Below are 23,450 nucleotides of genomic sequence, written 5' to 3'. Positions count from 1 at the left end.
CTTGGTAAGGAGAGTGGCGTTAAGGGAGTGCCGACAACTGCTCCAGTGGACACCTCCTTTGCAACTTTAAAAGGAACTCGAACAGACTGATGTGGTAATGGTGCCACCTCTGCCAAATTAACAGGAGAATTCATTATGTACATGTTCATCATTATACTTCTATTTATTCCTATTTGATTGTCATCTACATTACAGGACAAAACCATGGTGAAGAATTCAACAGCTTAAGTTTCTAAATGTGCATCTTCCCATTTATAATCTTAAACTTTTTTAAATTACTCAGTAACAGAGTGAGGTCTTCGCTGGTGAGGCAGCATTTATTGCCCATCCCTAAATCGCCCAGAGGGCAGTTAAGAGTCAACCACATGGCTGTGGGCCTGGAGTCACATGTAGGCCAGACCAGGCAAGGATAGCAGTTTTGGACCCTAAAGGACATTAGTGAAATAAGAATGCATATTTTGCATTTTTGTTTCCAGTAGCTAGTAACTCAAGGAAACTACTTCTGTAGGTCATGTATTCAACATATTTTGCTTGTGACAGATTATCATTGTGGAATAAACTCTATTTTACTTCTGTCAAAGGAATGATGAATGTTTGGATTCGTTATACAGAAAACAAAAGAAAATGTTGGGCATCTAGAGTAATGATGCATACAGAGACTTCATGGTACAATCATTCTTGCTTATTAAACAATTTATTTACTGTTAAGTCAGAAACCTTAACTTGTTCTACAAATTCTGCATGTTGTTGGGTTATTTTCAGCAAAGTATTTCAAAGTCCCTTTAGTCAAAGTCAACATAGCATGAAATACCTTTAGAAACCTGTATGTTATGATTTTTTTCTTTATCATCATCAGATGCCGATGAAGATTCACATTTCCTTTTCACAGTGCTTGGAATATTGTAGCTGTCCAAATATCTGCAAAATACCAGAGGCAGAAATGAACTATGACACAGGAAGTAACAAGGATCATTTTAATTTATATTGGACTCCACGCTCCCATCTTTAAAACACAGTCTGTCAATACGATATAACTAGCCACAAAAAAAGTATGACAATAAGTCTGAGATTTCATAGAACTGCTTGATTGATGAAGGAACAACTATATTTTAAAAGGTTTTCAAGAAAGTCTTACAAGATACAAAATGTCAGTTGTCTCAGTGATAGTATTCTTGCCCAAACCAGAAAGTTATAGATACAAGTACGATTCCAACTCTTGAACGTAATCTACCCTTAGCTCTGAGGAATGCTGCATTGTCAGAGATGATGCCTTACAGAGAACACATTAAAAGAAATAAAATTACACAATGCTGGAAATATTCAGCAGGTCAGATAGCATCTGAGAAAAAGACACCAACAGATAGTGCCTGACCTATAAAGTACTTCCAGCATTGTGGGTTCTTATTTCCCGCACCTGCAGTGTTTCACTTTTATGTTAATGTTAAATGGAAGCCCAAAGAACACAGAAATTTTCCAGTTTCCTTGCTGGCAATTTATTTGTTAGCCAACGCCAACAAATCCAAACAACTGTTCATTCATCTTGCATCTTCCTTGGTGGAACCTTGCCAGGAGAAAATGGGGTACTGAACGTAATACATCCAATAGTCAACTGGAGAATAAGGATACTGAAAGTGCTAGTAAGTATCTTATACAAATTATCCTTAGTTTTACTTTGTATTCTCTTATGATTAAAAAAAAATACCGTTAACGATATGATTACTGTTGGGAAAGAAAGCATTTTTGGCAAGGTGTTTTTATTTCAAGTGAGATTCATGGCAACTGCTTTACCCCACAGCACATTGCAACTTTCCTCACACAATCTTCAGCTGTTCATCTCATGAATTGTGCAACCAGTCTCTTTGGCACCTGTCTCATGGAATCATGCAGATGGAGAGGGAAGTGCTCACTGCTGCCAGGACTTTGCAACATCCATACCACTGGCACCAATATTTAAACACCAGTCTCCCCAGCACTTCAGATGCTGCAAGGCAAGAACTGCACTTCACACAGTAGTCTTGTCCTGCTATACTGAAGGAAATGGCCAAGGAAAGGGAGTCAGACCAGAAACATCGAGATGCTGTTTGATTCGGTTTGGAAATGAGAGCAATGCTTTTTCCTAATAACTGGTAAGGAAGCCACATCCCTGGAGTCAGGCAGCTTAGATGGAGATACTGGTATTGGGGACATAAGACTCCTCAGCTTACCAGAAGATGTTGGATTTGGCAGAAGAGCACAACTGCTTATGTGGAGGCATGGAGACCTCAAGTAAGCTTAAGTAAGCTGTGCTGTGCTACCTTCCTGTTAACTCCAAAGCTCACTCATTCTTAAACTGAATAAGCTTATTACCCCGTTACACAACTATTTTCCTTTTTTTCTCTTATGTAGGTACAAATGGTAGCCAGTGAACCTCTGACCCAGAAATCTCAGCCCTACCTTCACCTCCGCCTCAGAGATGGTAGGCTTTCAATCTTCAGAATATGCAAAAGCAAGACTTTTACCTGTATCCTCCATCAGCTCAGGGACTTCCACCTCATTAACAATCTCTGTCTGGATTAGACATAGGAGTGAGCAACATAGTCTAGTGAGCAAATCACTGATCCATCTTCACTGCTTGTTAAGAAAGAAACACCCCATACCTCTACACTCAGAGGACTGCTGGAGTTCAAGCAACTGCTCAGCTCTAGGGAGAAGATGATACCGTGGACTCGGCCAGTAACTGCTTTGTCAAAATGCACAGACAGGCACAGGAACAGTGGCAGTTGAGTAAACTGGATCAAAGGAGACTACCAACTTTCAGTTCTATGCTGGCTCCAAATTGCATGCGTCTGGCTGCCCACCTCTATGGAGACCCAGATCCCTTGGGTCACATTTGCCAGATAAGCGCACAGACCTACTCTCCATTACTGCAGAGAGAGATGCTTAGCATCAATGACAAGGCTACAGAGGGATGAGGGACCTTAAACTCAAACTTCAAGGTGCCCCTTTCTCTCAGCGAGACAGTATGGTGTCAGTAGGCACTCCTTGGAAGGGAATCATATACAGCACCCCCAAGAAGCTTCCTCTCAGGATGCTCTAGGAGTTGCCCAGTCCACTACTCCCTGCCTCGGATGCTGAAGCCTGCCCCTTCCACTCTAGTTGTGGATGCTGGGTCTGCACAATGGCAAGGAAAAGAAGACAAAGCCTCTTCAGAAATCTTAAGGATTTGTCTTTGAGTGAAGATACCATTAGACTTCAATGATTCTTGAACTGTGACATTGCTGTCAGTTGGGGAGCACTCTGGTGCAAGTGATCATAATTCTACTAATTTTCAAAATAGTCATAGGAAAGGACAGAACTGATCAAAATGTTAAAGTTCTAAATTGGAATAAGGCCAATATCTCTGGAGCTATCATAGGAGTGCACTGTCATTCAAGGGTGGCAGATGTACAATGGACCGATCACACATCTGCGCTCCCTCACTGCACTATCTGCTGGGAAAAAAAACTGCACAAACTGCTGCCTCTTTCATGGTCACTGCTGTCCTACAGGACACTCAAGCATTTTAGGGCAACTTAGTTGTGTCTGCAAATTCTGAAACATTGAAGGCTAACCAATGATAGAAGGGACAAGAAGCAGTGTGTCAGGGTTGCTTTCAATCTGCTGCTCATCATGAGGCTGAACATCTGAAGGTTGCTGTTGGTCCCCCATTTTGACTGCATCAGGGCGTCCCCTCCTTTTTTTTTTTAAGTCCCCAGTCATGAAGGGAACAGTATGCTACAATGATGCAGGACCTTTCTGGGCATTACTGCAAGGTCCTGCCAGAGCAGTCCAGGTAAGGAATCTTAATCTTGAGGATGGCCTGGTCTCAAACGGTTCTGGCGGAGGTGTGGGTAACATTATGTTCTCATTCCGTATCAGTTGCAGGGTTTCATAAATGCGTCAGCAGCCATATTTGGACGTTTAGCCTTTATCTCATAGCACAAATGGCCTGAGGACCTTGGAAACTTAGAGTTCAACCAGAGGTATACATCATGGCAACTCCCAGAATACCTGGTACAGACATCCAAAATCTGGAATTGATGATCACAGATAAAATTGAACATTAATGGAGTGGAAACCATTTCTCTTGACAAACTCTGCAGGTTGGTGACAGGTGCTCTCAAAGCAGAAGCCATTAGATGTTTGTATTTTTGTTACAAATTTGTAATTGTTCTGTCCTTCTGTGCTGTTTACACCTGTGAAACGAGCCACATGGACTCCAGTCATAGCAATGTATACAACAGATGCATGAGTTGATAATCTGCAGGCAACGTCAGAAAGGTAACACCATTTCAATACTGGTGCTTCTGAGCCCTCACGTCAATCACAATGGAGTGTCATTTTATGCCCTGACAAAGTATGCCACTGAGGATTCCAGAAGACGCCAGTATCAAACCCCAGTAAAGGAGATCTGAAGTATGTAACCTCATCCAGATACAAGTCAAGAATCAAAGCGTTCACAAACCCATTTAAGTATAAATCCACTGTGATATCTGATAACTCCTTCCCCAAAAAGCCACCCTTGGTCAATGTGCAAATGTGGGAGTTCCAAAGCATTGTCTTCCAGTGTCAGGTATGAAAAGTGAAGCTCAAATGGCAAGCTCAGGTGAGACATTTAAATTATCATCCGAATAGATTTGCTTAGAAGTCTATTTGTGAGAATAATATATTGTCATGATTGCTTGATGGCTTGATTTTTAATGTTCAATGTTGGAAGAAGAATGACTTGCCAGTTAAGTGGAATTTGAAGCCAGATCGGTGACATTACTGAATCAGTGGATACATGATCAGTATAATTTTCTGGGCCTCAGAAAATTACACTCCATTCATAAAGAGCTGACTGGATTCAAGGCAGCAAGGTTTCAACTTCGGTGTCCTCGTGAGTGATTTCCAGACTCTACCGAACACGGTAAGGAAAAGCCAGGGAGCTACAGACCAGTGAGCACGACATTGGTGGTGGGCACGTTGTTGCAGGGAATCCTGAGGGACAGGATTATTATGTATCTGGAAAGGCAAGGACCGATTCGGGATAGTGGCTTTATGCATGGGAAATAGTTTCTCACTAACTTGATTGAGTTTTTTGAAGAAGTAACGAGGCGGACTGATGAGGTCAGAGCAATGGACGTGATCTATATGGACTTCAGTAAGGCATTCAAAAAGGTTCCTCATGGTAGACTGGTAAACAAAGTTAGATTACATGGAATACAGGGAGAACTAGCTACTTGGCTACAGAGCTGGCTCAAAAGGGAGAAGTCAGCGCTGGTGGTGGAGGGTTGCTTTTCAGGCTAGAGGCCTGTAACTAGCGGTGTGCCACAAGAATTGGTGCTGCGTCCACTGCTTTTTGTCATTTATAGAAATGATTTGCATGAGAACATAGCAGGTATGGTTAGTAACTTTGCAGATGACACTAAAATTGAAGGTGTAATGGACAACAGAAAAAAGTTTATCTCAGAGTACAACGAGATCTTGATCAGATGGGCAGATGTGTCAAGGAGCGACAGGTGAAGTTTAATTCAGATACATGTGAGGTGCTGCATTTTGTAAATACAAATCAGGGCAGGACTTATACACTTAATGGTAAGGTCCTGGGGAGTTTTGCTGAATAAAAAGAGTGCGGGTTCATAGTTCCTTGAAAGTGAAGTCGCAGGTAGATAGGATAGTGAAGATGGTGTTTGGCCTGCTTGCCTTTATTGGTCAGTGCACTGAGTAAAGGAGTTGGGAGGTCATGTTGCGGCTGTACAGGACATTGGTTAGGCCACTATTGGAATACAGCATGCAATTCTGGTCTCCCTTCTATAGGAAGAATATTGTGAAACTAGAAAGGATTCAGAAAGATTTACAAGGATGTTGCCAGGGTTCAAGGGTTTGAGCCATAGGGAGACGCTGAATAGGTTGGGGCTATTTTCCCTGCAGCATCAGGGGTTGAGGTGTGACTTTATAGAGGTTTATAAAATCATGAGTGGCATGGATAGGGTAAATAGGCATCTTTTCCCCGGGGTAGGGGGGGGTCCAAAACTAGAGGGCATAGATTTAGGGTGAGAAGGGAAAGATATAAGAGGGACCTAAGGGACAACTTTTTCACACAGAGGGTGGTGCGTGTATGGAATGAACTGCCAGACAAAGTGGTGGAAGCTGGTATAGCCACAACATTTAAAAGGCATCTGGATGGGTACATGAATGGGAAGGATTTAAGAGGGAAATGAGCCAAATGGGACTAGATTTATATCAGATATCTGGTCGGCATGGACGAGTTGGACCCAAGGGTCAGTTTTCATGCTGTACATCTCCACGGGCCTATGATCTGAGATACACAATTCCTTCCTGATGCCTTCTTTGTTGCTATCTCAGTGTCCCCAATATCCTTTCAGCCTCCTCATTTCTGATCACCCCCTTCATAAAACTGATTTAAGGTTCTAGTTTATCCCCCTAGCTCATGGCTTTGTGAACTGCCACGCCTTCATTGCCTGTAACTCTCCTCAAGCAGAGGCCAGAGTGATTGTAACATTTGAAACATCTAGCTCCTGAAGCTTCCTGTCCCTGTGAGATCACACCTTTCTATCTTTCACTATATTCATTCCCTCAGCTACCCAGCTGAATGAACCCCACCTCAAAACATGAGCTTTACACTTTCCCTAGGCATCCATGGGCTGCTCCTCCGAGAGGCCTCCTGGACTATTAATGCCCAAACCCGCTGCATGGCAGTGTGGCTCTGATTGATCATGGTCCAAACCCTGGATCAAAGTCTCCACAACAGCCTGATGACTCAACACCAATTCTAGAATAGTTTGCACTTGGCCTGCAGGACTGACCTACATGCAACCCTGGACTCCGGTAGATCTAACACTTGATCAATAATGGCCAACCCTGTAGACTGGAATTGTCCCAAGTCCCTTGATCAACAGTAGCAGCACTCGCTGACTGGCCAAAGTCCTGCTCCCCTTTTACCACCTGTTTGAAGCATATGTTGTGTATTTGTCATATAAGCTGCTGGCACATACTGCATGGTGCCACATAGTGGCATGTCCAACCCTTGACTATTCAGTGTTTCACTTTGTGATAAGCTGCCTGCCTCTTCATCCACACTAAAAAAACAATGCAAGCCACAGAGGATGACAGTCAGCAACTTTGCACTGAAGAGCCTACGTGCTGAAAAACACGCAAGCCACAGAACCTCCAAGTAAGTGCAAAGCAAGTGAGCATTAAAAATGGAAGTCAGGAGTCCTAAAAATGCATCTTGTTTAGATGTATGAAATGCATGGGTCCCTACACACACAGCAACCTGGCAGAAACACTTAAGTCAGTCATAATTGACCTGGAGTTCAAAGTGAAGTTCTGAAGGGTTGAAATGGAGTGAGAGTTAGTCCAGAAGCAGGCATGATAACATGGTGTGGCTGGTGGTTTGCTGATGTCAACTTGCATGGACAAAGGGTGCTGGAGAGTGCAATTCATTGAATATGCAGCAACATTGTGGCAGAGGCAAAGTTGGAAGAAGGCCTGTCAAAGCAAACGATGAGCTGCTGCTGCTGCCAGGTAAATCTCTAACCTTCATATAAGGAATTTCTCAGGGAAGGAGAGAACTGGAAGCTGCATAGAAATGGAGAGAGTTCAGTTAATAAAAAGATGCAAATACATGGAAATAATGTAGCCACCACTCATTACCAAGATTCTGACTTTGACATTTAAGGTGAAAATCAGACAAACCTTTCTTGACTTTGATGTTCTGATTTTTCTATTTTCACCATATTTTGTCAACTTCTTTCCTACTGGCCACACCATTCAAGGGAGCAGAAGACCTACCCATTGAAAAGTTGACCCATAACACATTACAGCAAGACACGTTTTTCTTTTAAAACATTAGGACAGTATGATTATAATGAAATTAAACCACATCATCAACAGATTTTTAAAATATTCTTCTGTCAGTAATACTCTAGGAAATAAAATTACTTTATGTTTGTGGTACCATTAGTGATTTGTCATTTAATGACGAGCAGGATTTGTTACTGCATTTCTCTGCAACTTGCACGACATAGGTTTGTTTGACTTGGCCATATCTAACAGTGTGTTTCTTCAAGGCACACAAATCAGCTACAATAGCCCTCCAAAATAGGAACAATGACCTGTGTAACTGTGGGAGCAAAAGCAGGGTTTCACTCACCTTATTACACTGTCCAAGCAGTTGATTTGCTGATAACAATATACTGGCTGTTCCTTGCATCTTGAATCATCCAACAGCATGTTTTTTATGGCATTGCTGGGTGCAGCAACCTTGGATGAACTGGCTTTAAAGTCCTTGTTCTGGCCACTAGTTTCTTTCTGTTGTGTTACTGCAAAATATATGTACTTCTAGAATTAGAACAAGCGATTTCCAACATGGAGTTTAAAATAGCCTCAGAGTCATTGATCTAGAACTGATCATCGTCCTGGAAATTGGAACTTAACATAACTGGGTTTAGTTTCAGCAAAATATTGAAAGGAAAAGGAAAGAAACAAAAGCCATATGAGTTTCTAGGGATTTAAGAAATTTTAAACAAATGAGTTAACAAGTATGAGATAAATCTCTTTATGCTTCTGCAAGATACAACATGCACATAAATTATGTTTGAAGATGCTCATTAGCACTTCCACGGTGCAGTCGATATGTGATATACGAATATTTGCAATTTTCCCAAGTATGAACACCAGAGCCAGGAACAAGAGCTGGTCATTGGCTCCCTCAAGTCTGCTGCACCATTCAATAAGATCATGGTTGATCTGACTGACCTCAACACACTTTCTGGGGTAACCCTCATATCCTGTGACTCCCTTTCTTGTGAAGAATCATGCTTCAGGCAGGCATAGTTCAGCGCACATCGTTTCAAAACAACAAAAAGCCAAGTAATTCCTTAGTTCACAAATTGAGGCTTTTAGATTATGGAAATGTATGTTACAAAGAACAGATTACGACTTGTATTGGGCTTTGATAATCAGGTTGTTAACTATCTTTCAGTACCTTAACATACTGACCATTAGTCAAGCTTAATCAGCGAATAATGGCAGACTATTCAACCATCACACATAGTGGAGGATTGACCAGAAGACCATTAGGTCATTCAGCCCATTGAGTCTGCTCTGCCATTCGATCATTGCTGATATGTTTCTCAAACCCATTCTCCTGCGTTCTCCCAGTAACCTTTTATTATTGTTTAGTAACCTAATCAAGAACCTATCTTTCTGTTTTAAAGACGCTCAACGAATTGGCCTTAGCAGCCTTCTGCAAGAATGTGTTCCACAGATTCATCACCTTCTGGCTGAAGAAATTCCCCCTCATCTCAGTTCTAAAGAGTCATCCCTTTTCTCTTAGGCTGCGCCCTCTGGTCCTTGTTTCTCCTACTTGTGGAAGCAGCTTCTCTACATCCTCTCTATCCAGGTCTCTCAGTATTCTGTAAGTCTCTCAGTATTCTGTTAAGTTTCAATGAGATTCCACCCCCACCCTTATCCTTCTACACTCCATCAACTACAGACGCAGAGTCCCCACCTGCTTCTCACATGACAAACAAAATAAAAAAAGAGATATCAACAAAAGCTGGAAGTGAACCCACGACATATTAGCCGCTGTCAAACCTGCAACATTGCAAAGCCACCTTTCTGACCACTACGCTATCACACCCTGTGACAGAGATTAAGATGCATAGTTAGAATTTGAAAATGTTCTGCTTTTAAATAATTTTGAGAGATCTGGCTAAGATTCTATTAACAGTATGTGCATTCAGAGGTCACGACATGCACCTACTTTTGAAATAGCACTCATGTTTTCACAGATTTTGAGAACTTGCACAATAATGTTTTTTTTTATTTTTGTTGTGGAAACATGTTGAGAGGTGAGGAGAAATCGGAAATCATTTTACAGGTTTTAAAATAAAAATTCAGATGATATAACTTCCTCTTTAAAATGACTGCCTTTCAAATATGTAACATGAAAATGTAGTCCCTCACGTTGCCAATTATTCTTCCTTCCTCCCATTCATGCTGTGTTGTTACAGAATCAAATGACAGGAAATGAATGTTTATGCACAAGGAATATACACTACACTGAGGTAGGACTATATTTGTGGAGCATATGAAAATAAACTGCAGTTTTTAAGTTGTTGCTTTTACTGTGACTTTACAAGTGATCCTCAAACTATTGTAACCCTTCTGCAGAAAAACTTCACCCTGTGTAAACCGCTACCATTATTACTAGAAATGAATAGCTACACTCATAACAGCTGTGTTTGAACTCAACACATGTAAAGTCAAGAAAGTCAAAATTATTTCAAGCCAATTAATCACGCAGGTCTAGATAATGAAAGAAAATTAATTAAGCCTATTACCGCTTTTGTGTCTGCGTTTTGATTCACTCTTTCCTCTGTTCTCAATGAACATTGCTTGTCCTTGATTTTTGACCAAATGCACATCCTTACAAATCTTCTGAAACGTCATCTGAAAGAAATAAATGATTGAAGACTAAAATTTTACAAAATGTTTTATCTAACTGCCAAAATTTGTTGAGATGTGACAAAACCAAACAGAGAATGAGACAAAAGGCTTTTCAAAATTTAGCAAACTGCGAACTCAAAAGGAAAGCTTTGATGGCATACAGTCATTAAATCACTCTTAATTATTTCATATTATTTGAATTTAACTGGCTGATATTTTTAACTGGAATATTGATCAGTAGAGCCAAGAATGAACTACTGTGCCAGAAGGTTGAGAGTTCCAGTTGCACTCCAAAAATGTACACAACAATAGAATATAGAATCTACATGTAGTACTAAGGGTGTGCTTAATTGTCATAGGTGCTGATTCACAAGTTTTTTTTAAGACTATCCACATCGCAATCAGACATTAGAGTTTTTCAGAGTTTCATCCAAACATTTCCATTGTCACTTAAATCTTCATTGAATTAACTAGTTTTCAGTGCTATGTGCTTAAAGTACAGAAGTTCATGGCTTGCAAATGGATGTATCTTTTTTTAAATGACTAAGTATTTACAATCTATTAGTAACTAATTAATTCCCACAAAAATAGGGTTAAACAATAAGAACTTATAATTAAAAGACCAAAGTTTGCACAAGTGGTGTAAGTGAGGAATAAGATACAACACATTTACATGGAAGTTCTTCTTCAAGATTGTTCACAATTGCATGGGAAATTGTATCAGGCAAATTTGATTGAGTTTTTTGAGGGCGAGACCAAGAAGATAGTTGGGGTCAGAATGGTTGACATTGTCTAAATGGACTTTAGCAAGGCCTTTGACAAGGTTCTACATGGTAGACTGGTTAGTAAAATTAGATCATATAGGATTCAGGGAGAGCTTGCCAACTGGATACAAAATTAGCTTGACAGTAGAGACAGAGGGTGGTGGTGGAGGATTGTTTTTTGGACTGGAAGCCTATGACCAGCTGTGTTCTGCAGGGATAGGTGGCGGGTTCCCCAGTGTTTGTCATTTATATAAATGATTCGGATGATAATATAGGAAGCACAGTTAATATGTTTGTGGATGACACCAAGATTGGTGGTCTAGTAGACAGGGAAGGTTATTTAAGAATACAAAGGGATCTTCATCAATTGGGTCTATGGACCGAGGAGTGGCAGATGGAGTTAAATTTAGAGAAATGCGAGGTGTTGCATTTTGGTAAGACAAACAAGGGCAGGGCTTATACAGTTAATGGTAGGGCCCCTGGGGAGTGTTGTCGAACAGACAGACTGAAGGGTTCAGGTGCATAGTTTCTTGAAAAAGTTACATCACAGGTTTACAGGGTGGTAAAGAAGGCATTTGGCATGTTTGCCTTCATTGCTCAGACCATTCAGTATAAGAGTTGAAATATTGTACAGGATGTTGGTAGGTCACTTTTGGCGTACTGTGTACAGTTCTGGTTGCCCTTCTATAGGAAGGATATTTTTAAACTTGAGAGGGTGCAGAAAAGATTTACAAGGATGTTGTTTGGACTGCAGGCTCTGAGTTATAAGGAGAGGCTGGATAGGCTGGGACTTTATTCCACTGAAGCACAGGAGGTTGATGGGTGATCTTATTGGGATTTATCAAATTATGATGGGCATAGATAAGACGAATAGCAAAGGTCTTTTCCCTAGGGTAGGGGAGTTCAAAACTGGAGGGCATAATTTTAAGGCGAGAGGAGAAACATCTAAAAGGGACCTGAGCAGCAACTTTTTCTCACAGAGGGTGGTTTGTATGTGGAAGGAATTGCCAGAGAAAGTGGTAGATGTGGGTATAATTACAACATTTAAGACATTTGGACAGGTACATGGATAGGAAAGGTTTAGAAGGATATGGGCCAAACACAGGCAAAAGCGACTAGTTTAGGTTTGTAAAACTGGTCAGCATGGATGAGTGGAACAGATGTCTATTTCTGTGTTGTATATCTTATTGATTCCATGACTGTAAATCATAAAGTTCTGATCTGGTCCCAAACCACAGCTAAATTAGCAATCTCAGCTAGGTAGTAACACTCTCTCAATTAGCTTCAAATGAATTGCAGCAAGAGGAGCTATGAGTGGGAGAGCTGGTAGCAAAGTGGCGAGGAGGGAAACCACAGTTGGTGGAGAAGTGGCAAGCAAGCAGATTGGACAGCAGGAGGGAATTGCAAGCAGGCCTCAGGAAAATCAAGTGTAGGCTGCAACATGAACATCATTGGAATAGATATTCCTTACAAAACAAAACTGCAGCATTTTAATAAGAAGTCACTATTTTTTCAAAAGCAATCAAACGGCACTCCTTACCCTAAACCTGAAATGGTGCCAATTGCATCACATATTGCTAAATTGGTAGCCCTTATGCTAAATATGTAGACTGGCTCCATTACATCCACAATGTTAAGTCAGAGCAACACTGAATATGGTAACTTAAAATGAGGACTTACTTAAAAGTTGAAATAAACCCAATTAAAGTCACAGGGATAGACACGCAATGTCACCTAAGTGAACTGGCCCAACATCAATTTGTATTAAAGTCAATAGGTTATAACACAACAAACTTACAGGTCTGTTCCAGTGGCTCTCATCCTTGATGTTACCACTGCTATCGCTGGAAGAGGCTACACTCACGAACTGTGCGTGGGATCCATTACTTCCCAAACTTCCATACCCACTGGAACCATTATTGTAAACTGGCTAAAATGGAAAAGACATAAGTTTTAATAGGCAATGTACTAACCAAGGACAAATTATGTTTAAATTAGAATACACAATGAATAATGTGAAATAGCTTTACCTGTAGCAACAGCTGACGAATTTGCTCAGTGATAGTCTGTATTTCAGGATTGAGTGTCTTTGCTTCAGTAATTCCTGGACTAGCAAATACATCTTCATTCAAAGGTCCCCTACAAATATTGGAGGTTAAGTGGAGATTTTATACAGTGAATACTTTTTTCGATACAATTACAAACACTTGTGAATTTCTAATACGTTATTTTGAATTTTTAACATTTTGGTTATTTTGTCATCATTTTATAGTTCAGAATTCAAAGATACATCACTGCTAATTTGGTCTCATGGACGGAGGACAGCAACTCTGGTCAGAGCAACAGGGATTAGAGACAGCAATCAAGATGATTTTGGTTCCTAACCCTAATCCCAAAAGGATAGAACCTGGATCAAGCATACAAACTATACTCCAAAGAAATTCATTCATATTAGAGTTAGATAATCAATGTTTTTTTTAAACTAACAGTTAAAGTACTTGAAATTTTCATTCTGGGCCTTCTGGAAATTGATGAAATTTCCTTTCATAGTGTCTCATCTCCCATCACACCTATCTACACTTTAGAATTTCTGCAAACTGTGGAGCATGTGACCAACATACATGTGTTATGACTTGCTAATGACCGAGCTGTAAACAACAGAGGTTGAGAAGGAGTATTTTTACATTGAAATGGGATACGCAAAAAAAGAACGCTGGCTACCAAATTACTTTCAGCAGCATTGTACTTTGGGCACTATGGATGCTGCTTTGGTACCAAAATGGCATTCACACTGGGGCACAAACCTTCAGCCCAAGCCCACACCAAATGCTACATTGGTAAAGGAATCAAAAGCATGCCCACGAGATACAGATTAGGCAGATGATGATGTATTGTTGATTTTACGCCAGTACGGCCAAATTTGAGCTTGTTATTCCAGTTGACGTTCTCTCAGACATGCACAGTTGAACAGCTGTTCAGCAGCAGGAAGGACTCACCCACTAGGGCTGTCTAAAAGTGATTACCAGTTATTATGAGGTTAGCCACTGATTAATCTCTGCTGGCTCAGTTTGAGCTTGTGCAACTGCTTGGTGCTTTGAAGAACTGGATAAAGTTGAAGTCAATCAGAAGTGGTTCCTGACATGGAGAATACCTTCTCTGACTCTTACAGTTCTGGTCAGATCACTTTCTCCCATTCATAAATGCTACAGTTGCATTTCCCCTTAAGCTGCAATATGAGAGGAAAAGAGAACAAAGGCAGCAAAAAAAAAAGGAATGTGAATGAATACTCAGCAGGAGGTTTTATCTACCATGAGTCCTCCAGGAGCATTCTCTTGGCTCCATTTAAATCAGGAGCAAATGTTGTCTTATCTACACTTTATGATGGAATTTCCCACATAACCTGCAACATCATAACAGGGCTAGTTGTTGTAAGAAGGTGATTATGCTCCTGAGTTCAATGCCTTTCTCCTGCAAAAAGACGATAGATGCACTTTATGCAAGAAAAGTGGCGTTTATTGTGTTCTCTGTGAACACAGAAAAGCAAACGGTGTGCACACGGCTTTGTAAAGGTGATGGGACTTCCCCAGGATGCTAACGAGTGTGACATCTAAAATGTGGAGAAGTACTGCAACTAAAATCATTCGCTGAATGTGCAATTAAGGTGAAACCATTTATGAAGGGAATGCTCAGTGGGTGACAACAGTCATAATGCTTTCATTCAGTCGCTTAGCTACCACCACAAATCAAACAGTGTTTCCTAGGCTACAAGGGAAATCTTTAAATGTGGCTCATGACTATACATCAAAACCTATCCCACACATGGTCAGCATATGTATAAAGGAAAGCCATGCTGCCATTCAAACATCAGAGCAAACCACTGGGACTCTAAAATAAAGAAAAAAAAAACAAAGAACTGTGGATGCTGGAAATTAGAAATAAAAACAAACAGAAAAATTGCTAGAAATAGTTAGCATGTCAGGCAACATCTGTGGAGAGAAAGCAGAGGGTTGACATTTTGGATCCAGTGACCCTTTTTCAGAACAGGACTATAAAGTAACTACCCCTCTGACTGGACCACTCTGGAGAAGCTCACTGGAGTTTATGTTCTGATGCATTCTCAACAATGTTGCCATGGTATGGGCACAGTACTGGTCAATAGGAATAAGACAAAAATCTCAAGAGAAGCAGCAACTGACACACCCCTTTTCTAATTAGGCTGTCTTTGATTGCTCATTCAACAACAATTTTAGAAAACGCAACCCATTAGTACAATTCCATATCCTATGATACCTCTGCTATGGACCATCCTGGTGTCATCTTGGTCACAATGCTGAAATAAAAGCCACAAAAAAAATGATTCTATATCCACTTTTTCCAACAAATCACACTCTGCATTACCTCGGTGTTCAGCTTGGAGATGCCTCTGCTTGGCCAAGTGGTCCTTTGAAGGATCACCCCAGTTCCTGCAGCATGACAAGAGGAGGAGTACTGACCTTCAGTGAAGGAAACTGTGAATGGCCTTGCAAGAGCTCAGGTCACATAAGTGACCAAGTTCTGAGCTGCAGCATTTTAGCATGGGTGATAGCCGTCAGGACTGACTAGCTAACAGGCACAGCTGAGACACTGGGAGAAGCAGCAGTGATGAGTGGCTGCGTGCTGTCTCTTTACAAAAAGGCAGCACATTTGTGCACCATGGAGCTATAATCTATTCTATGGGGAAATTAATTCAGTACTTCTCATAACCTTTGGAAGCACAGATTGACTGGCTGCAATGATTGTCAGCACCATCTCCTCCACTGAGCTTTTTTCTAATTTTTCATGCAATATGGGAGTCAGTGGCTATGCCAACATTTAGTGACATCCCTAATTGCCTAGAGGGCGGTTCAGAGTCAACCACATTACGATGGGCCTCCAGTCACATGTAGGCCAGACAAGGTAAGGAGGCAAGTTTCCTTCCCTATAAGGATGTGAGTGAACTAGACTTTGTTTTGTATGACAATCAATATGGTCACAATTAGGCTAGTTTTAATGCCACACTTTTTTTCAATTGAATTCAAATTTTATCATCTACCATGGTGGACTTTGAACCCATGTCCCCAGAACATTAACCTGGGTTCTGGTCCAATGTCCAGTATACTAGTACTGGTCCAGTGGCAATATCACTATGCCACCATCTTCGCCACCTTGGAGTTTGGAGAGAGGGTGTTTGACGGAAGAGAACTGGGCTGACTTACAGCTATACATGTCCCCAGTCGTTAGGTACCACCATAGTTTATGGACCAACACCTCCTGCAAGATAGGGCAATCTGTTAGTGGAGTGATACAATGCATTTTGGCCATGTGCCTGTCATAACTGATCAGCTGACAGTATCAAAAAGTTGGGAGAGAAGAGCCAAGTCAGTTTGATTGCATTGAAGCTAATAAACGTGAGGTATGATAGAGAAGGTTGATAGAAATTGTTAACAGGTAAATGAAGGGGATTTGGTGAATGGAGCAACGCATAGGCTTGTAGAGCAGTTAGTAGGACATGGAACGTGAAGATGCATGTGGGTCCCAGCTAATATCATTAACCACAATGGTTATCATCAACTCCAAATCCTTCATAATATCAATCCTGATGGTATCGTGACCTCCTGTTGATTGAAGACCTCTCTGCTGTGGTTAACCCCCGATGCTGCAGAGGAGAACTGTGGAGCATGTTATAAACCTGTTATACCATTTCACTCTTCTGCATTCTTAGAGATTCTTTGTGAACCAGTTCCAGCAGGTAAACCAGCTTGAAAAGCACATTACTGTTGATGAAGGTTGGCTTGATGAAATGCACTTGATGCTTTAAGTGCATCTAGCCTTACGTGAACTTGGACCTCTTCCTGAGGCATGGAGCAACTCTACAGCATGTTTGGTATTGGGTGCACCCATGATCAACTAAATTAACAGGTTGCGCAATGTTTGCATGCTGCCTGCACTATTTTGAATAGGCATAGGTTTTTAGTGCATTATAATTCCTGTGGCTGATTACTGGTCATATCCAGTTTTGTTTTTAATCCTCAGATTCAATTTAACGTTTTTTAAAAATCATGGCCAAATTTCAAGTCCAATCAAACCAACAATTTTCACAAAAATATTACTTACGTTCTGACTTTGTGCCTTCCAATTATGAAGGACACTTTTCTGCTCCATGGATTAACAAAGCTTGACCAACTGGTATCAATGGTGATGTATTCACCATTCTGACAGCAGAATCGGACAGGTGAATGTTCAAATGGTTGCCCAGCATGTTTCAATACTGAAATTTAAGGAAAGCCATGTTTAAAATTTAAAAAAAAAATCTTTATTTGGTAACTCAATAATGACAATCCAATAAGTACTCAAACTATAATGCACAAAACACGGAACAATTGTTTTCTATTGCAGCATTAAAGATGCCATGAATTCAGCAAGTCAATTTTTAAACGAACCTACTACCTTCTTCAACAATTATTTTAAAATTGCCATTAAAAAAGAGGCACAAATGGCTAATGAAGATTTAACAGTCTCTTTACAAGCTGCACAAATGTAAAGACTATAATGGAGAATTTTATCAGGTTACCCATCCCTTTCTTCTAAAATAGCGAATTTATGATCGCTCATATGATCAGGAATAGCAACAACAGAACGTTCAGGTCTCGGAGTTTCTTCTACCCATTAACAGGTTATGGCTGATGATCTGAAGCAAAATATCAACTGGAATTTTACTTCATTACATTTCAATGCATCTCCTTTAGAAATTCAAGTTATCAATTCTCACAATTCGAAGGATTGGCATTTCTGCTCGCAGCATATCGGTGAGGTGCTTGGAAACTATATGGTAGTCATATATTGAATCAGAAAGAAGGGACATGGTGAATGGAACAATTGTTCTTCATGAGCAAAAAAAGAAGTTGCTGGCAAAGCTCAGCAGGTTTGACAGCATCTGTGGAGAAAAATCAGAGTTAACTTTCGGGTCTGGTGACCCTTCCTCAGCACTTAACTCTGATTTTTTTTCACTGATGCTGCCGGACCTGCTGAGCTTTTCCAGCAACTTCTGCTTTTGTTCCTGATTTACAGCATCTGCAGTTCATTCAATTTTTATTAAATCTTTCTTCACGTTTCTTTGTGGAGACAGATGCTTCCAGAAGTAATACAACTTCCAGCTTCTAGCTGCAACAAGCCATAATGACATTAGCATGAATAACAAGTCATCACCACTCCTTCCAAAACAGGAAGGAGTTACCTAACGCAACTCGCTGGCCATTTCTAGGAAGGGGATGGACACCCTCAGCTGAGATAAGAAGAACATGAAAAGTAGTTTGTCTACCTCAAGGTAGTTTAATTTGGCATTTTCATCCTTTGTTTATACAAACATACAGTGCTGTTGTGAATACTCTAACTACTTCAGTTTTTCTTCATCCCCAGAAAAAAGATCAAAATCTAGCCAAATTAAAATAAAATAACAACGTGGCTCACGCCACAGTAGGCATTGATGATTTTTTCCTTAGGAAGCACTGTTGACATCCATAGCACAGAGTTAAACCAAGCTAGAGAAAAGTCACATTGGTCATTATAAAAGAGATAGCATCAACAAACTTACTTTTCTTATGAATGCCTAGCATCAAATGTTGATCATCTGGATGCAGATGCATCAGCACAGGCATTCCAATGAGGTCCTGAGGCAAGTAACCCAACAAAGGAACAGCCCTTTGAAAGAAAAATGGAACTTTCTGATGTTCTGCAACAAGACACATCTACAATATTCTTAAACTTTCAAGTCCTTGCTTTGCTGCAAAAATAAATGAACGAAAAGCACAAAAGCCAGACAGACAGAACTGTAATCAAGAATATATAAAAAGTGTAGATTGAAACAAATGAAGCATAAATTTGGTTTCCGTGCCCACATTTTGTGTTCCCTAATTGGGATAGTATACACCTCATTTTCTTTCCTTCAAAATATATTCACCACCTCCTTGCCCTTCATGATGTACTTTGTCACAAAACTTAAATTAGGAACATTCAACGTAGCTTAAAAGGAGAGGAATTTGGGGGAAACGATTAAATAAACTTTTCTTTGGAAATGATAGATAGTTACATCTAAATTATTCAAAGCTATACAGTTTTTATTAAAAATGCAAACACCCCAGATACACCATTTGGTCTATGGGAGGCATCACAAACTGCATACAAAAGTTTTCACAGCGTACTTGGCAGGAGACCTACTTATTGGGAACTACATTTCACAGTCTAGTGGGACTTAAAAAATTTGGAACTTTCAGTTCTAACAAAAAAGCACCAGCCTTTCAAGCTGCTCTGAATATTTTTTTTCTCATGCATATTGATTAGAAAACTCATACCTCTCATCAACATCCTGGAAAACGCAGCTGGGTGTGTGTGTCGTGGTAAAAACTCTCTTGTCATGAGGAATTCTTGGTGCTGAAAATAAGTTACTTCTTTAATGAGATTGGCAGATGTAAAAAAGACATTGTAATATTAAAATAATTTTTCTACTTTAAAGTCCACTTGGCTAAATTAGCCTGGTGTCAGAACTCTATGACTCTTAACTGCTTCCTATGGCATTATGGAATTAAAGTCTTTTAAAAAGCAAAATGCTTAATCCAGCAATTCACATGTCCATGGTTTTACACAAATACTTGTAAGGTATGTTTAACAGACATTTCAATGGAGCATCTGTATAAAATAACTTTGTACAAAACAACTTTAAATCTAAAATAATAACTTTCCATTTATACTGAACTGACAATAATCACAAATTACAGAATGTTACACATCAGTTTTTGACAGAATATGGTTTTCTACACTGCTGATCAATAACAGGTAAGTTTTCACTACACAGTCCTGTTAATATGGAACTGTGTGACATTGAAAATGTTTTACATCCTAGACTCTGCATACTGACTGTACTTAGACAAAAGAAAAACTACTGAATTTTACTCAGGTATGTCAAAGCAAAACTTCAACAAATTAAAAAGATATTGGTAGCTTCACTCAACTCCACTGACCTGCTTTTCAGCCAATCCCATTTTCCCATAAGATCTCACAGGACGTCCAGCTATTTCAGATTGCTGCACATATCTACACTATATGTAAAAGTGATCTGACTTGGAGTTCTGTGGAATTTCCCCAACAAACCCCTCCATCCTGTTACTCTACAATTTCTGGTCAATGTAGGAGTCAGAACAGTCAGCACAAATCTTGCATGTCAAGAGGTTTGCTGGAAGGAAAGTGATGGTCCCAGCAGCGTTTCAATAAGAGTCATTTAAAAGTGGCTTTATTCATCAATTAAGGTACTAATGATGCGAGTAGGAATGTAGCAGACCTGGCCAAGAGCAGCTAATTTAATTCAATATTAGCATTCCTGGGGACTTTAACATATTAGAGGCCCCACTGTAGATGCACTTACGGAGATGGTTTTCCACCTCAATCTGCATACTTGTTAGCAAGGTGATGAATATTCAAATTCAACATGATATACAGCTAGCAACAAGCTAATGAGTATAAAAATATTAAAAAAAGGTACAGTCATCAAAGTCAGACCAGACTATATAGCTGCTCTTTCATTATACAGACACATATGGTGGTAGTTTAACCCAAGGGTCACCACGCCTCAGGTGAGGGGAGAGACTGAGGAGGACAGTCCCTCATGGTAACCTCAGCCGGTGTGGGAATATTACTGGTTAGGTCAGTTGGCTGGATGGCTGGGAGGAAGTTGGGGAGAGATCCAGTGGTTCTTACTGAAGTTCATCCCGAGCAGCTCCATGATGCAGGACTCTACGCTCTACGATCTGCGATCTGTTCCCGGGTTCACACACCGAGACAAGCATCCACTGCACATGAAGGACCATCAACTCAGTAGATGTTACCCTTTGATCTGCCCAAAACTTGTTGGTCTTCCAGAGCAAGGGGTTGACCTTGACCGAGTGTTGCAGACTGGCACATTCCAAGGTCCAGGGCTACGTGCTGGGGGACGCACTAAAACCTGGGGCAGCTGTCGCCAAGTTGCAGTGGGGCAAGACCACCATCTAAGATCTTCTGGCCGAAGTACAATGGAGGTCCATTCAGTTATCGGACCCTCCTGGTGCCTCAAATATACAGAAATAGTATCTTGCATAAGTAAGAAATGCCTTTGCGTTTGTTAGAAGTGTCGGGAAATTCAAACTTCAATGTTTGTTTGTTTGTTCTCCATTTGCAAAGACTGTACAGAACCGAAATGCTTTTGAGACTATATATGAATATAAAAATGTTTGATGAATAAAGTGTATTTTTGACATAAAAGCTGGATGGCTGGTTTGAAATGCTAATGAATGTAGATATACTTAGAGCTAAACAAATGGTCAAATGTAATATGCTGAGAATGCCTTATACGCTTAGTTATGCATAACCCATATGAAAAGTAATTGGTCCAAATTGAGCATAATAATTTGTAAAACGTAAACTGTTCTCCTCTAAACTAGTCACTTATCTCAGGAAATTAATGAGGATGGGGGAATCTGGCTCAGTGAGTTGAAGGAACCTTTCTCTTTTTATGTCCTGCCTGTGTACAGCATGTTATACAGAATCAGAAGTACTTACCTTCGTAGCCTGAGTGCACTCTCTCAGCAAGTAATAGACAGCAGAGTTGGTCATCATCATCTTCAGATACCCGCACCTTCGTGAGATAAGTCGTCATACGAAAGGGATAGTAATGGATGCCGTGATCTCGCTGTCGATCTCCACTGTGAAACAAATGCCAGCATAAATATGAAGTAGGCAACCAATACAAAATGTAATAAAAAGCAAGAAATTTGTCAATGCTTTAACATATCCTTTACTTGTAGCTAAGACATGAGTGGCAGATGTTTTACACAGAGAGTGGTTTGCATGTGAAATGAACTTCCTGAGGAACTGGTGGATGTAGGTGCGATTACAATGTTTAAAAGACATTTGGATAAGTACATGAATAGGAAAGGTTTGGAGGGGTATGGGCCAGGACCAGGCAGGTGGGACTAGTTTAGATTAGGATTATGTCTGGTATGGACTGGTTGGACCGAAGGGTCTGTTTCTATGCTGTATGACCTATAACTCTATGTAACATCTGCAGGGTTATCTGTAGTGAACTATGCATTGACAGTGAATTTGATGTATTATGTCAGGCACATTTCCAGTGTGGTTATTGTCATGTAATGTGATACATAAACAGTATGGGACATGTTGGGCAAAAGCAAGCTTTAGAACCAAATTATAACCAGATTAGTGAGACACATTAAAAAAAAAAGGGGACCCAAAGCCCCAGAGCAATACCATCCCCACAAACCTCTATGTTTATACTTATGCATAACAAGGGGTAAAATAAAGATATTAAACAAAGCTCAAGTTGTTTGCAATCTTAACTCCAAAAGATTGGCCTTTCAATTTTCACTCCAATTCTACTGTATGTAGTACAACATAAATACTAATAAAAACAACATAACTAGCAGTTTTATTTAATTTACGATGACATTGCACGGCTGTCTAGCTACAAGTCATTATTGAACAATATCACTAGCCAAATATTGTCTCTGCACAGACAACTACAACACTGGCATTCACCCAGCGATGTGGAACATTGCCCAGGTAAAACCTGTTTACAATAAAAAAGGACAAATCTGATCAGGATACAGCCACCCATTTATTTTCGATCATCAGTACAGGAACTGAATATGTCATTTGACAGTGATATAAAAGACATTTGCTCAACAACATGGTTCTGCCAGGATCACTCAAATCCAGACCTCATTATACAGCCTTGATCCAAACATGCATCGAAGACCTGAACTCCACAAGGGAATGGGAGAATGACTGCTGAGCAGCACCTGCACGTTCCCCTCCAAGCCACACATTCCTGACTTGGAACTATATCACCACTCCTTCACAGTAGCTAGCTAAAAATCCTGGAACATTCTCCCTAATACCATACACCACACAGACTGCAGTGACTGAATACCACCTGCTCAACAGCAATAAAACATGAGTTTTAAATGATGCTTCACGATGCATATATTCCATAAAACAATAAAATGCTCATCCAATAAACAGAAAGGCACTGCGATTTTAGGATATATTTTAATAATACTTATATTGCTCTCGAAATGCAAGTAAAGAGAAAAATCTTTACGTATTGTATTTCACAACTTCATTACAACAGTGACTCAATGGGGTTTG

At 40.2% G+C, this 23,450-nt stretch overlaps 1 protein-coding gene across 1 annotated transcript in view; it reads right to left on the bottom strand.

The window, feature by feature from the left end:
* per2 (period circadian clock 2) overlaps positions 1-23,450 on the bottom strand; it is a 79,458-nt gene that overhangs the window by 21,253 nt on the left and 34,755 nt on the right. The window contains exons 9-18 of the mRNA XM_048604121.1: positions 21,843-21,985; positions 19,607-19,685; positions 18,850-18,956; positions 17,373-17,526; positions 13,271-13,379; positions 13,039-13,170; positions 10,371-10,479; positions 8,177-8,345; positions 812-918; positions 2-109 (exon numbers count right to left, since the gene is read on the bottom strand). Of these exons, the coding sequence (XP_048460078.1) occupies positions 2-109; positions 812-918; positions 8,177-8,345; positions 10,371-10,479; positions 13,039-13,170; positions 13,271-13,379; positions 17,373-17,526; positions 18,850-18,956; positions 19,607-19,685; positions 21,843-21,985 (1,217 nt within the window). The remainder of the gene's footprint in view (position 1; positions 110-811; positions 919-8,176; positions 8,346-10,370; positions 10,480-13,038; positions 13,171-13,270; positions 13,380-17,372; positions 17,527-18,849; positions 18,957-19,606; positions 19,686-21,842; positions 21,986-23,450) is intronic.

This window comes from Rhincodon typus, chromosome 13 (assembly GCF_021869965.1).
Source record: "Rhincodon typus isolate 14 chromosome 13, sRhiTyp1.1, whole genome shotgun sequence".
NCBI lineage: Eukaryota > Metazoa > Chordata > Chondrichthyes > Orectolobiformes > Rhincodontidae > Rhincodon > Rhincodon typus.
The sequence above is the reverse complement of the archived record's forward strand: the minus strand, read 5'-3'. Positions and strand labels throughout refer to the sequence as shown.